At 37.1% G+C, this 18835-nt stretch overlaps 1 protein-coding gene across 4 annotated transcripts; it reads left to right on the forward strand.

Moving 5' to 3' along the window:
- The first annotated feature begins 10527 nt into the window (after positions 1 to 10527).
- On the forward strand, positions 10528 to 15170 carry isl2b (ISL LIM homeobox 2b). Of its 4 annotated transcripts, none has more exons than XM_039610295.1 (6): positions 10528 to 10661; positions 11018 to 11207; positions 11598 to 11860; positions 12956 to 13254; positions 13937 to 14104; positions 14410 to 15170. In XM_039610295.1, the coding sequence occupies exons 1-6, from the start codon at positions 10604 to 10606 to the stop codon at positions 14524 to 14526; spliced, it is 1095 nt and encodes a 364-aa protein (XP_039466229.1). In that variant the 5' UTR covers positions 10528 to 10603; the 3' UTR covers positions 14527 to 15170. The 4 variants fall into 4 exon arrangements, with proteins under 4 accessions (XP_039466229.1, XP_031588682.2, XP_039466276.1 ...); XM_031732822.2 differs by having other exon boundaries at positions 12956 to 13242; XM_039610342.1 differs by having other exon boundaries at positions 12959 to 13254.
- Positions 15171 to 18835: the final 3665 nt, after the last annotated feature.

Raw genomic sequence — 18835 nt, forward strand, 5'->3', positions numbered from 1 at the left:
CACTGGGTAGGTCTTGTCACACTTACAGGAGGTAAATTTACAGTGACCATTAGACACTTTATAATTGAAATGTTTTAATAATGGCACAGAGGGAGTCCCTTTAGCTGCATTAACATTACATGATCATTGTTTTCATTCTCGTTAACAAAGGGAAACCAACGGATTAGATTTGCATTCACAAGCCCTTTGGTACTGTAAGACTAAGGAGCATATATCTGTGTTTCTTCCTTTCTTTAATATGCAAGTTCCTAATCTATAGTAACATTAAGGCTCCTATTACTAAAATATAAACTAAACTAATAACTAAACAAATTCTATGAATGATAGACCAAGAACTTTGAACAGTCACTGTAGATTTTCATGTGTATTAATGGAATTATCTGTGGATCCTTGAGATTAAAAGGACCCCACCTCTGAAAGTTTGAAAGTCATTGTGGAAAAGATAAGCTGTTTGTTTTAGAAAATCAAAAAACAGCTTTATTACTATTTTATTAGCTAATGTATCTTTAGCTAAAAGAAAGCTGCTATACAACAAAAAAGAGCGTACTTTGTAGCAGAATATAGATATCTTTTTGTCTAACTTAAGGTGTCTTTGTCATCCTGGTTCTACCATGATCAGAGTATGAAGTGCATGATCACATCAGCCAATCACATGGGAGCAGCTCAGTGCTTTTAGGCATGTATTGTAGACATTGTGAACAGCCTGCTGAACTTTTAACAGGTAAAGACCTTAAAGAGTTACTAGAGTCTTTGGACAAAAATTGACTCCGTATTAGATATTTGCAAGGCAACACAGTTGCTTAAAGTTTTAAAGCAACTGTTAGTTATCAAGGTATTTGCATTCAATTTAAAGGTCAGTAATGTCAGTGTTTATGACTTCAGAAGGACAGCGAAGCAAAGTAAATCCATAATATGATGGAAATTGGGCTGAATCTTATTCTGGACTGTTGCGGATTCTTGAGGTATGCTTGCTCTATGTTCACTGTAAAATGTGGGTTAAAATATATCTTTTGAGATAAATAATAAGAATAATAACTACTAACTGGTCGTTCACATGAAATCTAAAATAATCTGGACTGGTTGTGTTCTCATCTATGCCTAAATTTTAGCATACTAATGAAGTTATCATTCAAGCTCAGCTTACTTAAAAACAAATCAAACTTCATAGTATTAAATAAGGACATAGGGTTTATAACCTACACCGAGCCACAGGGATGTCTGAAATTTTTGGCTTAACTTCTGGAGAATCTTGTCATCGATCTTTATTTATAATTTGTACAGTATTTCTCTACAGTGTTACCAGACACATTTCTTTTTTCTTTCTTTACTTCTTCTGCCTTCTTTCTTTTTTTGACACCCTAGTTACCAGCATCTAACAGTGCACTTGACTAAAACAGGGTTTGTTGGTGGTGATGCCTGTTTTATATCAAAAAAAGTAAAAAATAGGTTACATTTCATGATTTCTTATAAAGACACAAATTAATTGCAGTTATGTTTAAAAAGCGTTAGTCTGCCATTTAGAAGATGTGCACCTCTGGAGCACTGACTGTGATGTAAAATGAACTGGAAAATGAAGAATGATTACACCATTAAGACGAGCAGGTATAGAGGATAAAAAGTGTTCTTTCGAGGGACCTTACTGATGCAACTCCAAAGAGCTCTTGCTTGTGAATGTGACTTTTTATAAAGTGCATGTAAGAGATTTTGAATACGGCCCTGTGACACAGAACAGCTGGGTATATATTAAATAGAGTAAAGCTCATTGAGAACAAATAGATGTGGGAAACACAGCTGCTGCGGCCTGACAGATTGAGAACACATCTCACACAGGACACTCCTTCAAGAGGCTCTGATGCAGGAGAAAAATACAAATAAATTATAAATCATTCTTTAAAAAGCTTCTCAGGTTTTCTTTTTGAAACATACTTCTTAAGTGCACAGGATCCAGAGGTTCGCCTGGTGGAAAAAATCCACTCGGGAGACTGTTGTCATGGCTACAGAAGATTTTTTTTTCTCTGCATTTACATAAAACAGTTTCTTGTGGTACCCTCCCCTCAGAGTCTTCCTTTGCTTCTTTGGGTAAAAGTGGGTCAACAGCAGAAAAAAAGAGAACTCGAAACAAGACCCTGTGAGTGACTAAGCTCAATCACTTCAGTTCTCTGGAGGAATAATATCAATTATTAAACCTGTTTGTAATAAAGTATGAAGATAAATAAAGTCAGAAACTAAGTTTGACTGAGTCTGATTTTGCAAAGTTTTTGTAATTTTTTTGTAAACTTTACAAATTTTGTAAAATTAGTAAAATTCTTTGGCTTTTTTTTTTTCACTTATTTTCCAAAAATAAAACCCAACAAAACAACAAAATATTGTGCATTGCTCCTTCATATGTTAACATAATCAAAAGAAGTTGTACACCATCATGTGAAAAACACGAGGGCGCTATTCACTTAGCCCTTTGGGATATGGAACACATCAGCTTGTGCTCCAAGAACCTCAATTAAATAATCTACTGAACATCTAAATGTATTCAGCAATCCAGCATGTAAGAAGACAGCTATGCCTGACTGGATACATAAAGAATGAATTAACAAAAAAATCTTTAAAGGGAAACTTTTGGGAAATGGTTTTTCTGCAGTCAACATATTTTTTAAAATCCTGTTGAAGTAAATTTACATATTCAGCATTCTACTTTTGCAACAAATGCACACACATTTACACACATGGTTTTAGGAGATGTGAGCACATTCAGTGAAAATGTTAACTGCAAACTGCAAACTTTATGAAATGAATAAAAAACATGAGTTTTGTCAACTGCATAGCCTATACTGTGTTTCCTACAATATGAATATGTAATAATAATACTGTAGGTACAAATATGGGTTAAAATAACACTCAGTGTACAGAAGGTCAACTAAAAATTCAAAAAGTAAAAATAAATTCTATTCTGTACTTAAAATGTTTCAGAACCAGAAGCAGGGTTTCTATCAGATTGACCCGATCTTTGATTTTTGTACTAATTACTTATTTGTTCAGAATGAGTAAAAAAGTGATTCACCAATAAATCCTTCACTTGTTTTCTTAATGATTTTACTTGCTTCAAAAGTCTAGATAGCCTCTAATTTTTCAACTGCGCATGAGTGACTCGATATTTTGCTGTATCTCTGGACACTAGTGCAGTCACTGACATCCTGACTTCAGTAGCCTTTAATTTAGCCTTACTTTGTAGCCTCAGCTAAATCACAATCACTGTCCCGACTAGAGCTCAGGGTGTCTGCCAACGCGTGCTGGGGCCCTGCAGCATTTCCATCTGGCCTCTGGGGAGTCGCACATCAATTGCTCTCAGCTAAATGCACTCACATATGAATATTTTAGTACAATTTAATGTTTCAGCTACAGCCCCAGAGGAGCAGAGCATCAATTTGTGAACACAGTTCTCCTGGAGTTAAAAGCCAGGCTGGATAATACAGTATGAAAGGCGCTGTCAATCTAAAAGGCCTTTTTTCACTTGAGAAAAAAAACAACAAAAAAAGCCCCCAGAAAACCAGACCCTTTGCCTTCAGTGTCCAACTGGAAACAAACAGCTTTTTCAGGAGAAAAAATGACTGAGGCAGCAGTCGGCAGGTTTTTGGTTCACCAGAGTCACCAGTAGTTTTGCCGGGGTCAGTCAATTTTCCCAGAGCTCTGGCTGTCTGCCATTTAGTTTCACCATGCTCATAAACATGCACGCACTCTCCCACACACACCACATGCAGACACACACGCACTCACACATGCACTCACACAGCTGGTGGAGGCAGCAGGTCAGGGAATCTTGCACCTGCTGTCCTGTTAATAAAATACCCCAAAGTGATGCTGAAACCTCTTCCTTCACACAGAAAAGCTCCCCTCAGGTGTAAGGACATGAGTGCTTTACAAAACCGGGAGATCCTGACACAGCTAAGATTATCAGCTGGTCTGTAAGCAGACTAGAGCTGCTGACTAAAGCTTGGACACACTCAACATTCAGACATAATGAGTTATCTTAAATGTGCAAAAAATCATGATTAATTTCTCTCTTTTTTTGTTAGGAAAAAAATAGAAAAATGTCTATTTGAAAGCCCCATCACAGTGTGAGTGTGGTAAAAAATAAACATATGGAGATTACAATAAAAACTACTTACTTATTTCTACCACCACTCCAAAACTCATTTCAGTTAGGTCCATAAATTCGTGGACAATTTCCCAATTTTTGTAAATTTAAGAGTGCAGAATTTCAGCTTTATAGCCAGCTGTTAACTTGTTATTTCATAACAATATATGCAGATAGAAGATGAGATGTTGATTCCAAGTGTGGCTGCTTTTCACTGGAACTCTCAATATGAGAGCCAAAGACCAAAATAAACCCATCAGAGAAATAAAAAAAGAAAATGAATCAACATTCTTAAAAAGAACGAATGTGCCGGCCAGCTCAGCTACACCAAAAGGCCCGAAGGACCACAAAAGACAAGAAGAACAACAAGTTCACAACATCTAACCAAGTCAAACACACAGTCAGGCAGCAGTTATATCATGGTCAAAGTCTACAATCAAGACAGCACTTTACAAATTAAAACATACAAAGTGTTTACAACAAGCTGGAAACCCCTTATTACACACAAGAGAAAAGTATGGCGAAAGAGAGAAACAGCTTGTGATCAGAACATGGTGGAGGCATCAGCATGTATGGCTGCACGTGGAACCTCGCCAATATTGTTAAACAGATGATGTGACTACTGATAGAAGTGATAATGATAGAAGTAGCATTTATTCTGAAGAGTACAGCACTCAGATTCGATTGGATGCTGCATAAGTTCACAGTCCAAATTGGCCACCTGATTTCAGCCCCAACAAAGAATGTGTTTCACATCCTTTTCAGTTACTGAAGACCAAATTAAGAGCCGAAAAACCTTGAATTAAAGCTGAAAAACTGCGTTTCAGTTGCACATTGATCTAAAATCTACTGTGATGGTGTACAGAGGCAAAAAATAAAAAAACATTGTATTGTCCAAAAACCTTATGAATCCAACTGTACTAAAACTTGACAAAATGCAGATATAATGCTACAGTAAACTTAACTAAATTACTTAATCAATAAACAATCAGTAAAATGAATTTGTTAATGGTAAAACATAAACATAAAACTCGACATTAGAAGTAAATACATGATTTGATTCATTGTGGTGAGGCTGTCACACTAACTGATGGCCTTGTTTTGACTGGTCCAAACAAAGATATTTCTTTGCTCATTTAAGTGACATCGTGTTGGTAAAGTCACTGATAAGCGATAACAAGATGCCTGCTCTGTGCTGATGAGAGCAGCTGATAATAAAATACAAGATGTGCATTTGTAAAATAAAACAGGCGGCTGACAGTTACACTAATAAGGTAATAATGGTGCAGGTTTTTCAGTCCAACAATGCAGAGCTGCCCTGAGGCACCAATCAAAAATTAATACTAATTATCACGTGAATACTGCATTAACTCTGAAGAATGATGAATTATAAATCTGCAACATGGTTACCCTCTCAGAACGACCTCACTTGCATAAAGGAAGTGTTTTTGTGCTTTTTTTTCTTGCAGAGGCATTTTTGAGGACGTATAATGCTGAAAAACACACAAAAAAATAAAAACATTGTTATGTATTAAAATAATTACAGTGACTTCAGAAGATTTTGATCAGATCTTAGAATCTAGATGTTTGAATGAATTTTTTTGTAGCGGAAATATTTAAATGAGCATGTCAAAAAATCTCATGCAGGGTGTTAAGTGTGTTGCACGTCTTGGTTATTATGTATCAGTTATGTATATTTTTATTTGAATAAACTGGTGTATTTAAATTAGATAAAAGTAATCTTCAATTAAAAGTGAATTTTAAATGATTATTAAAAATATTCCAGTTCAGGATTTCTGTGTTTGGTTTTTATAAAAGAAATTAAAATGACACTGCATAAAAAATGCATTGAGTCATTGGTTTGAGACAGATAAACAGTGTGTCCATTACAGTTTTCGCCATATGGCAAATCTGCACATCACTGGGGAGAAAGACAGCAGTTATGTCACAACACACATGCAGCGAAAAAGACACACACAGCCACACACAAAGGAATGCACACACATCACAAAACCTCACACGTGCATACACAAAAAAATAAACATAACATCCAGAATTCAGTTCATCAACCAGGTCACACAGTAGTATGATGTTATCTCTGCTGTTCAGCCCCTTAATAAATATGAAAATATAATTGTAAACTGACTTGAGGTGTGAGATTTTTTTCCTTCTGAGACTTTTAAAACTGCATTTACTTTTTGAATACATACCAAGCTACATACTTACCGTATGCTTCATTTAAACAGGCTATGGCAGGATATTCATGAGCAAATCACACATGTACACACTGTGGCCTGGCAAACACGACAGACATGATGAACAAACAAAAAAAAACGTTGTTCTCAGTGGTTCTAACTTTTCATGAACAAGTCCAACATGTCCAAAATGAAAAATGCTTTTGGAAAAATGACACATATCTTTTTAATTATAACAATGTGTGTCGATATGAAAGAAACAAAGATGTTCCAGCAGATATACACAAACTGGCACAATGTCAACTGAATCCAGCTTGTGGGGGGGTTTGAACGGATGGGCGTTGTAAATAACTTATAGGTCTGACAATGGAGGCAAAGTGCCATCGAACCCAAAACATTCAAGAGCAAACGAGTCACTGTGAAAAGTTCAGTAATGCGGAGCGGGAATGCCCAACTGAATTCCAAACAAGAACATTTGGCTCTTGCCAAAGTTTAAGTGGATGAGTTCAGTCACACATATATATTTCATGAGGTTAATGGGCCCCATCAAACAGTGATTAGAGATTCTTCTGGGAGGCTTTTATTCCAGAGTGACAACTAGGTTGGCTGGGCCAGATCTAGTCAGTAACAGGTCACAAACAATGTTGCTGTGTGTGATATTTCCTGACACTGCAGACTGAATATATAAATTAAACATATGTAACCCTTGACCCACAGTATTAGCCAAACAGTGACGGTACCTGACACTTTTTATTCTTTAGACTACACATTCTGGCTAAAACACTGCCAAAAAAATTGTTGAATGATTAAGAGCACCAAACGTAATGGATGTTTCTACAGAATCGACCAGGCCTTGTCAATTCTTTATTAATATTATGATATATTTCCATGATATCGCTTTCTAATTCTTCCTCAGGAGGAAAGGTAGCAATGACAGAAACATAAATTTCCTTCATTTTATTTATAGTACTTAAGTTTTAGCTTAGCACAAACCTGATCAGGATACATGGCCCTGACAAACGTTTCTTGAGATTTGAACTCAAGGAGATCTGAAATAGTTCAACAGCCAGGTGAGTAGACACTCGGGGGAGGATTAAAAAGGAAGTTCTCGGCTGTAAAGAGAACCACAACATTTTAGGCTTACAAAGCCATCAAAGATTTTCAGTGACCATGACTGAGCCCATGAAAGTTAAAGTAATGGTTATAATGAGCCCACTTAAGGTTGGGCGAAAAGGTCATGCGAAAGCATACACCATTCTGTCTGGTTTAAAAAATATCAGCAACAACTTTCTTTATTATTTAAGCCCCTTCTGAAATGTTAAAAACAGTGGCTTGAATATCATACTGCTTTCTGAAATATATTTTATATTTAATGCAACCTAAAGTGACCGATGCTGGTGAATCAGACATATTGAATCAATCACACACAACATATTGTTTTAATACTAAACAGACTAAAGCCTAGTCTAGAAATAAAGATCAATATGAGCTGAATTGGAATACCTATGATGCAGTCTAATGCAACCTAATTCAATTGAAATACCATTAGATCTGCAAGCTGACAGTTCTATTGAACAATCACAGGTTACAAAATTAGGTCACTGATCTAAAAGAAAGACATTTTATATGCACGAGAACATTGCGATGAAAAATCCAATATGCATAATAAAATATATATCTGGACATCTGGCTTTTTCATGTCTATCCAAGCACTTCACTATATAAATGTATCAATATTATAATATTATAATAGAGAATACACTAAAGAGTGAACCTGGGTTTACCAGATATGACGTTATTGTATGATTTGTTGTGTGCATTGTTATTACTTGCAATATTAAGGCAAAATAAAAGCGAAAGTAAAGTAAACAAGAAAAAAGTGCTTGCCTTTGAAAAATAATTCTGTTTGGAGCTAAACAACTAACCATGTTTCTTGTTCATATTAAGTAAAAGATACAATGTTTAATATTATGAATTGCACATAGACTGTATAATAGGAAGTGGCTCACATGTGACTTAACGTACTCAAAAAAGTGGAGTTCATTTTTCTAAAGCAGAACAGCAGAGATATATATATATATATATATATATATATATATATATATATATATATATATATATATATATATATATATATATATATATATATATATATATATATATATATATATATATATATATATATATATATATATATATATATATATCAAGTACATAATTATAAAATTATAAAAAGTCAAATTATTTACTGTATTACTTAATATGCAGTGCTTTGTTAATATTATGTAAACATCAGAACTGCTGAGTACCCTGGTCTTTTTTTTTTTTTACCATTAGCATTTTTACTTATAAATATAGATTTCATTTAAAAAAATTTCAATTATCTCTAGAAAGCTAAACACCATCAAAACCTACATGTGTTTTGTCTCTCAAAGCTACACTTTATAAGTCAGCTACTTCTGGTAATTTTGGTACTTTTGACTGGTAAAAAACTGGACTACCTGTGCTCTGCTGGTTCCAGTGATTAGGGATGACAGGCCTCCTCCCACCTCACTGGCAGCACTGCACTTTGATTTGCTTTTTATAAGTTAAAATCTCAAAGAATCTGCTCTAACTCTTTACAGAACTTTAACCACATGTTTTACCTAACCTTACCATGAACCAGAGTTGAAGGATATTAACAACACTTATTTGGAAGCCCTTCTGTCAGTTGTTGGGCTTGTTAAACCTGTGCAAACAAGAGAGAATATAGAGCAGGAAGATGCAGAAAAATGTCGTTGAAAATAAACTGACAAAGAGAAACAAAAATATCAACAGAAACATCACAAGATAACATTCAACGATTATTTTTTGCTTAAGGAGAAACTCAGACGTCCAAATCGAGAACAAAAGGTTCTATTTGTTTGTTTTAACTAATTCTGTGGAGCATATAGAAAAAGACAGAGAGAGAGGGAGAGAGAGAAAAAAAATTGAGTGTTTTGCAATTATTTCAATATTTGGTTCTTATCAAAATTTTCCATATGGACTTGACCCTGACAGAGTGTGGAAATGACTGTCACAGTGGTTGTGAATGCAATTGTGAGCCTACAATTTTCATTTTTCCATGCAGAGATCCTTTTAATATAGTTAAACTGGGAAAAGTGACCTTACATGTAAAAAGCAACATCTCGGACTGTTGAGACTGCTTTCATGAATTGTTTCCATCTACTTACAAAGACCAGTTATCTTTAATTGTAGGATTAATTAAAGTAGACCTGTGGAAATTCATAGATCTGTAGTTCTCTTTAGTTAGCTTTAGTTTTCTTATAGATTGACTAATTGATTTATTTGATGCCAGTCCTAATTGCTATGCTCAGCCCCACGCTCAACTCTGCCCTTTAACATACGCAGTTCTGGTTTTCCTCCAGTAGGTGGCCTTGTTCTCATAGATGAGCAGACCGGATATAGCAGACGACTTTGACTGTCCTCAGAAACACTGAATTTATTTATAAAAATACTTATAACTGAACTAATGTCTTCTTTTGGGTTCAAAGACACTTAAAAGAAGATATGGACAATAATATGCACGATCTTTTCTTCCAGGCTAGCAAATGTGATATGGAAGAAAGCAGCAACATATTTTGCCATGGCAGATTTAGTTTGCTCTATCTGATATTAACATAGCTTATTTGATTAATCAATAATTCATTAGAGGCAATATGGAAATGCGGCACCTCTTGAATCTATGCAATACAGCTGAACCGAGCTGAACACTGACGAGTAATTCCTAAGGTGCTCTAAATAATATCATCTTTAAAAATCAGGCTCATTTCATTGAGTAAAGAAGGATTTTAATCTTAAGATTAGTTTTAGTAAAAACATAAGGATCATTTAGATGTTATTTTTGCTTTGTTTTATTGGTAAATGATTCAACAGGATTTTGATAATGAACATATTTTAATCTTCCCAACACGAGTCAAAATGATTCGTTGCCTTTATACGGTTTTATTTTATCTTTGTTAAAAAAGCAAAATATGAACATCTGAACTCCGAAGCTTTTGTCAGTCATACACATGAAAGAGATTTATTTATTTTTTTCCAGAATGGAGAAGAGGTGCGGTGGAGCGATTGGAGAGTCCGATGTTGACGTAATGACGTCAGAAGAACAGCGCGTGGGACCCTGCAGCCTCTTCGGCCCCCCTCCAGTCCGGAGAGACACAAGTTATCAGGGAGGCAGCCGAAGGGGCAGTTCATCTTCTTACATCTTTTCCTCATCTACAATCCCCTCTACCCGTCCTGTATGGTGGATATTATTTTCAGCTCTTCTTTCTTGGGTGATATGGGGGATCATTCCAAAAGTAAGTAAGCCAAGCTGTTCGGTCAAGTTTTAAGTGGCAGATTTTGTTTTCGTCGCTGTGGCTACATGATATATTGGGCAGTGCGCCGATTATTTCACTTATTTTCTCAGTAATACTATAGTCATTTGTGTGGCTGTGTGTTTCAGGTGAGTTTGTGATAAACGAAACAATTCCGTATTTTGCTTTTTGAGTACTGGCTAAAGTCCCCAGCTGTTACATAACAGCAAGTGTTGTCAAGTCTGCAAAACAGAGAAGTTACTTAAAAAAACCCCCACAGTGAAACATTATAGGAATAAATGGTGCAGCTGTTTGGCGTGTTCTTTCGGATGCATTTTCAGTCTGTGGACTTTTTGCAGAGAAGCCAGGATTCGCGATGTGTGTTGGATGTGGAAGTCAGATCCATGACCAGTACATACTGAGAGTCTCTCCCGATCTGGAGTGGCACGCAGCCTGTCTAAAGTGTGCGGAGTGCAGCCAGTACTTGGATGAGACCTGTACTTGTTTCGTCCGGGACGGCAAAACCTACTGCAAAAGAGATTATGTAAGGTAGGATTAAAAAAAATCCCCTTAGTTCTCGAGTCATATTAGTCGGTATAAATGTAATGTTGGATGTATTTAGGCTATTGATTACAATTTCCATTATGAAAAAAGTGAGTGAACTTTGGACACAAAATAAAATCTAAATCACAAGAAAACTGTCTGTAACATACATCGTAATTGCGCAATTTATTATAAAATTTTGCATTAACGAAAAACATATCTAGGCCTACACACTGCTTTAACATGTTATCAATGAAAATGTATGATATGATGTCTTAAACACTTAAAATAGATAAAACTCACATCTTTGACTGAACACCCCAAAGTGTGTGTATGTGTTGTTATTTACATTTCCCACAGATTTTTAATTCTATTCAATGAATCCATTTTTGCCAGGCTGTTTGGAATTAAATGCGCAAAATGCAACCTGGGGTTCAGCAGCAGCGATTTGGTGATGAGAGCTCGGGATAACGTGTACCACATCGAGTGTTTTCGGTGCTCCGTGTGCAGCAGGCAACTGCTGCCGGGAGACGAGTTTTCTCTCCGGGAAGAGGAGCTGCTGTGCCGGGCGGACCACAGCCTGCTGCTGGAGAGGAGCTCCGCAGGAAGCCCCGTCAGCCCCGGACACATCCACTCCAACAGACCGCTGCACCTGGCAGGTCAGTTATTATTATTATTATTATTATTATTATTATTATTATTGTTATTCTTCTTCTTCTTCTTCTTCTTCTTCTTCTTCTTCTTATTATTATTATTATTATTATTAGCCCTGTGCATTTATTGAAACTATCTCCTAAAAAACGCTCTTTTATAATAACTTTGAAATGATCTGAGTTTATGTGCAAACTATGACTAAAATCCTTGTAAAATGGTCAAGGTTTATTCTTATTGTTATTATTTTTTTTAAAACTTCGTCCGCCCCTCAGCATGCAGCTAATTTGTTGTGATTAGACTGTGTGTGTGTGTGTGTGTGTGTGTGCGTGTGTGTCAGCTGTGTGCTGCGACCTTTCTTAGGGCTAATTTCATAATTGATCTCGTTAGGAGTAACCTGCTCTGTTGCCATTATCTGAATAATCTGGTATTTGAGTCGGCTGTGACAGTGTGTGCGTGTGTGTACGTGTGTTCGCAGAGATCCTGAGGGCGTTTGACCACAGAAAGAAAATAAAGTAAACGTGCGAATTATGCTCACAACTTCCTGATTAGTAAAACAGAACAGGTTTGTACACGTCCGTAAAACACGGGTCTCTAGCTGTGACATCGCTGCTCCTTTTTCACATATAATAAAAATGTTCCCTTTTATGGCGACAGCAATTCACGACGTGAGTTCAGCCGGAAAGTGCAGCCATGAAAAACAGTTATTAATTGTAACAAATCGATTTTTACGCTTATTGTGCGTTATTTTATTACACTGCGAGAGAATGTAGAAATCATAATTGTTTTTCTTATCTGCAGATAAAAATTAAAGCAGCGTGCATTTCTGGCAATATTGATTTAAACAGCAGTTTACCGGAACGTGGTTTAAAAACGTTGCAGAGGTTTTTTTCTTCTCTTAGTTTAATTCACGTCAGGCTGATGAATATGGCTGGTTTTTCCTGCATAATGCAAATCCATCTAAAGTGATTTAGAAGGCAAAAGTGCACAGATTGAGATGAATGGGCTGCAGAGTAATTGTATCAAAACATTAATGTTTCCTGTACAAGACCTTCTTAGTGTGTCACAGTCACTGACAGACGTATCCCTTTCTCCGTCCTCAGCAGATCCTGTAACGGTGCGGCAGGCTCCGCATCGGAACCACGTCCACAAGCAGTCGGAGAAGACAACGCGGGTCAGGACGGTGCTGAACGAGAAGCAGCTCCACACGTTGCGGACCTGCTACAACGCCAACCCGAGGCCGGACGCGCTGATGAAGGAGCAGCTGGTGGAGATGACTGGCCTGAGCCCAAGGGTGATCCGGGTCTGGTTCCAGAACAAGCGCTGCAAAGACAAAAAGAAATCTATCCTCATGAAGCAGCTCCAGCAGCAGCAGCAGAGCGATAAGACTGTAAGCATCTTCGTAAGTTTGACCGCTTAATTACTATCTTCAATCGTTCTTTCATTTAAAGCCATGACCTGAATGTGAACTCGGTTATTTGTTTGATGCTGCCATACATCTTTGTGACATGTAAGTTCTCCTGCAAAGTTGCAAACAGATGCAACTCCCACGAAAATAACCTGATAGCTTGTGATTTTTTTTTCTTTTTGTTTGCTTTGTGAATTTTTATTTTTCCATTAGTAGAAGCTAATCCTTTGCGTTTAACCTTTTGCAAACTTGTGATTCGACTTACCTTTACTTACAGTGAGGCCCAGTGCAACCTTGCAGTGCTATGCTGTATTCAAACTTTATGTCAATGAATAATAAATCAGCTACTTTGACTTCAGCTGCCTGCCATAAAAGATAAAAAGGGTTCTCTGTATACAAGCTTCCTCTGTGTTAGATCAGTTTTTCAGTCTTTTTTCGCACCTAAAAAAACTTCAAAAAAAATCCCGTCCTTTATTTATTATGTATTATTATTTATTTTCCTCTCACAAATATTGCACTCATCACAAGTGGTCCATGAAGATGAGCATGTGCAGGGTTTATAGGGGTCAGAAGGATAAACAGAAGTTCTCTGGACACCACGGTTGTTGACAAATTCTTCCTTGCAGAAAAGAGACGCATCGTTCTTATTCTGTGTGTTTTTGTTAAATATTCTCAGAGCCTGCAGGGCCTCACGGGGACGCCACTTGTGGCTGGAAGTCCTATTCGACACGAGGGAAACGTGCAGGGAAACCCAGTGGAGGTTCAGACCTACCAGCCTCCATGGAAAGCTTTGAGTGAATTCGCCCTGCAGAGCGACCTGGATCAGCCAGCTTTTCAACAACTGGTGTGTGTGTTCAGGACAGACTGAATGTGACATGATTTATACATACATAGGCTGCTGGTGCACTGCATGTGCACGAAAACAATAGCCAGTAAATTCTGTAGCATAGTCAAATACAGATATGCAACACATGCACGCAATCACATGCAAAGTAATTATAATTGGCCACGTGTGCGTGGTGTCCTTTGCAACAGTAAAGCTGAACTTTCACACTTTTACACTTGCAAAAAACAAAACCAAACAAAACTAAACTAAAACTAAAAAAAGTACTAAAGCCAGTATTCTGGTACGTTGTTTTCTGCTCTCAGGTGTCTTTCTCTGAATCGGGATCTCTCGGGAACTCCTCGGGCAGCGACGTGACTTCTTTGTCTTCTCAGTTACCGGACACCCCGAACAGTATGGTACCCAGCCCGGTGGAGACGTGAAACGGGGCCCTCCAGACCTAATGGTCATCCCTCCTGCAAGGACAGTTGCAGCATGATCCCGGTCCCTTGCATGTGACCAACTCATCACATCGCCCGAAATTTCAGTGGGGAGAGCATTTTTTTTCCTGACACGCAGAAGTTGGAACCAAGAAAGCACCGATTGACTCCGACTTTTCTTTTTCTTTTTTTCTTTCTTTTTTTCCCGGAGTTTTCATTGACAAAAAACTAAGCAGAACAATTGTTGCATGACTTGATACGGAGAACGAAGATGTACAGAATACCTCCCGATGGATATATTACAACAAACCAACCCTCAGAAACAAATTGGAAACATTTCCACGGTGATCCAGATGGACATCTTGCAATTTAATGTGATCATATTGTGTCTTGTTTTTTTCAACATGAGAATTTTTGATACATTCATTTCGTTGTCGAGTCCAGTTGACTTTTTGTCTTAAGGTCAGAGCATGATAATCTGCAAAGTATTCGTGTTGTAAAATATTTTATCTTAAGGGCAAGATACAGGTTGTTTGAGCTTCTCGAACAAAAAGTAAATTATTGTTATATTATTTATTGTTAGGAAAGCGATTCGCTAAGGGATTATTAACTGAGAAAAAAATAAAAACACTGAATACATAAAGTGTCTTCGTGACCAGTCATTGTACAGGCGCATTATTATTTCACATGTGCATTTATAAAGCAATGCAATTTAATGTATTTTTAAAAAACGCTTTAAAATTAGTAACTACTGCCCATCTGCCACTTTATGGACCTAATTAAGATTTTCAGGCGCTTTTATTGTAATAAAGTTAAACTCACTGTCCAGTCCCAAAAACAGGGAACAGATTTTCACTCTTCCTGACAGCGTGTAATTTCCGATTAAAAAAAAAAACAGCAACAAATTACCTACAAATTTCATTCTAGGGCGTGTTTCGTATTTTAAAAGCATTCATTTCTGCTGCGCTGAATATGTTGTTTGTCCTGTTCAACCTAAGTGAAGCTGGCTCTGTGGTCTTATCACCCCCCTCCATCTTGCGGTGTATTCCCCTTCGGTTATATGGCAGGAATCGGCCAGTGGTCATTTACTATCTCGGGGGCAAAAATCTGCTGTAAATTCTGCTCAGTCCAGTTACTCTAGTTGAGTCACAAGCCGGTCTAGACAGCGCGCAGGGATCGGCGACCTCTTATCTAGTCCTGGCATCACCTGCAAACGATACACTGACTGAAGCCACAACAAACTAAACACCCCCCACCTTTGACACACTCAAACCCTCAGCAAAGCCCCTCGTAACTGAGGGGAACTGAGAGCAGCTCGTAAAGGGTCACTTCTCCTCTTCGGTTTATTTTCCTTTACTAAATTGCGTTATTGCACTCGGGTCAGCCGAGATGACAGCTCAGACTAAATGGACTGGCATATCTTGCACTGTGTAACAAACCACACACAAACCAAAGTCATCATTTATGTGAAATCTGTGGATAAAGCATTTTAAGATGTACGTAGGAATTTACTCACTTTTTTTTTTTTTTTTTTTTAGGTATTTAGTCTATTACATTTGCTCTAAAGAATTTCCCACTCAATGCACTTTTGGTTCTGTGGAATCTAAAACAAAAGGGAAGATAAAAGAGTGAAAAGCGTCTTCACTGCTAACAGACTTAATGGTTTCGGGTAATTCTCTTAATCGATTTCTATCGGAAATAAATAGAAACATATTTGAGCATCGTTTCCTTTCTGTGAGACTCAATATAGTGATTTATTTTTTGTAGGCTGTATTTACACCTGGCGCCTTTTCACCAAAACAAATGTTTGCAGTTTTTGTTTTTCGTGCTCTGTCAGTGTCTTAATTGTGAAGCTGAATGACAAAGGACAGATAATAGATTTGTAATCGAGCTATTTCAAATAAGATAGGCAAACAATGTGAGCTGATTAAGATAACATAGATAAGCGAGGAATAACAATGGCGTTTACAGGCAAGAATGCGAGGCCTATTAACTCTCCCTCGCAGAAAATCATTAAGGGACGTTTCCCTATAATGTATGGACACTGTTAATAAGTCACTCATGAAATAGACTAAAATATGCCATTTCTATTATTATTTTGAAACAATAACAAAAAAAATAAAAAAAAATAAAATCAAATCGAGCCACATTTGTTAAAATAACACAAGCTCAGGCTTTATTTGTGAGTTACATCATTTTGGTGCTTTGATGCTCTTCAAGTCTGTTTTAAAATCCGGACATGCTTCAAATGTAACAGAAAAAGAGAGAACCTTCACTGAATTAGAAAAGGGCGAACTCTTCAGTAACCTTTAAACGCACAATTACACTCGACAAAAATCATTTGACTCAGGTGTTCAGGTGTGAAGTTTATTTTCCATGTTAGGTTTTCCGTTCTTATGCGATCCCGCGCTGCCAATGCAGATCAGAGATCAGACCCTCTGACATCTATACAATGAGCTTAAGTAGCCCAGCTGCTGGGAGTACGATCTTCTATCACGTCTATCAGTGGGCGTTTCCTCCCAGTGTGTTAAATAAGAACCAAAATAAACACCGCTGATCCCTGCTCAGTAGACGCACTAACACACACGCACCTAAGGCTACTTTATCTGCAGCTCTCACTCTTTTCCATACAGACTTAATTTTAATGGAGACATGGGCTTTGCTGCAACCCGGTTCGTTGCATTAAAGCTATGACAGATACCCTATTAAATGTATACCTCCCAACTTTGACCCAGAACCCCCGACACCCGATTAACTTCTAGCAGAGCTGATAAGGAGTCTGCGCGTGTCATGTTGCCACAGTGCAACTAGATGCTGTTGGAGGGAGTGACACGATGTCATTAATGATTAAGAGGAGGAGTCCATTTAAAGGTGTGATGTAATTCTCTAATTGGTGGAGGGGTGGGCGTAATTAGATCAGGAGAGAAGTAGCAGTGCCGCCCTCCTCAAGACGCATCTTCCACCAGTGGATCACTTATTTTATTTATTTGATTTTTGTTCGACAGGTTTTTGTTCTGTTTTCTAGAGAAAAACTGAAATGCACAAGGAAATAACAATGCCTCATTTTGGATTTCCACATCCGTTTTTGTATTCGTCCCCCCCGCCGCCCCCCCAAGAATTGTAGCTAATATTCAAAATGACACTTATAATTTAATAGAACGGGTCAGATATTTATGGACCTATGACACTTTATGATTATTATTTATTCTTATTAATGAGCCTTAATTGCAGTTAAATTCTAACGTGTTCTAGGTATTGCTACGGGACTATTTTATCTTGAGCTCTTTAGGCCTCATTTCCTCATGAAATTGCTGCTTTCTTTCTTATTTTTTCTTGCTTTGTAATTTTTAGTAATAATCTGCAATAATCCTGCATTGAACACGAACACATTCATAATACACATTCGCGTTCAACAAACGTAGCTGTTTGCCGTTTACTAAATTTGATATTAAATGTGATAAAGTTAAAATATTAACATAGAGAAATAAAGACACCCCGAACTCGTTTTTTCTTTCCTTTTTTTTTCTTTTAGTGAATTTTGGGTAATCAGTGGTTAAAGTGAAGCTATCCAAATATTTAGGCACATAGACAAAAAAATGGGACACAGAGTAAAGAGATTAAAGTACTTTGTGTCGATCTGACTTGTATAAGTAATTTAAAAAAATGTAGAATTGTCATATTATGTGAACCATATGTGAACCACCCACTTAATCTAACAGCTTTGCCATTGGTAGACCACAAATTATTATTATTATTATTATTATTAATATTATTATTATTAAACTAACATCCTCATGTTGACCTTCTCTGATTTTCTCATCAAGACAGTTTATATTCTGCTTTTAGAAAGGTTGAATTCCGTACGGACAGACAAAAAAAAAAGAAAAAAAGTGAACGACAGAAAACTGCTTTTAGAAAAAAAGTGAGCTCAGACTGCTCAATTAGCATTACTAAATTGTCGAAATTTTGTAAAAGTGGCATGTGCATGATTTCTATGATTTCTGTGAAGTCTCTGCAAAAGTTTCGACTCTTGAGTTCCACTGTGACCTTGGAGTAGCTTTGGGGGCCACCAGCAGAGGAACAGCCGGGACGAACTTCAAGTCCAAAACTCTCAAGGGAAGCTTTCTGACAAACTGACTTAATGCAGAGACAGATCTGGACGTTTTGTTCTATTTTAAAAGAGAGAGAGAGAGAAAAAAAACAAGACAAAAGGGGGCTCAGTGTGGTGGGGTAAGAGAAAACGTTTAGAAGCAATGAGTTGACTGAGGGTCTCAGTAGATTTATTAAAATTAAATAATTTAATATGATGGAT

This window comes from Oreochromis aureus, linkage group 1 (assembly GCF_013358895.1).
Source record: "Oreochromis aureus strain Israel breed Guangdong linkage group 1, ZZ_aureus, whole genome shotgun sequence".
Classification (NCBI taxonomy): domain Eukaryota; kingdom Metazoa; phylum Chordata; class Actinopteri; order Cichliformes; family Cichlidae; genus Oreochromis; species Oreochromis aureus.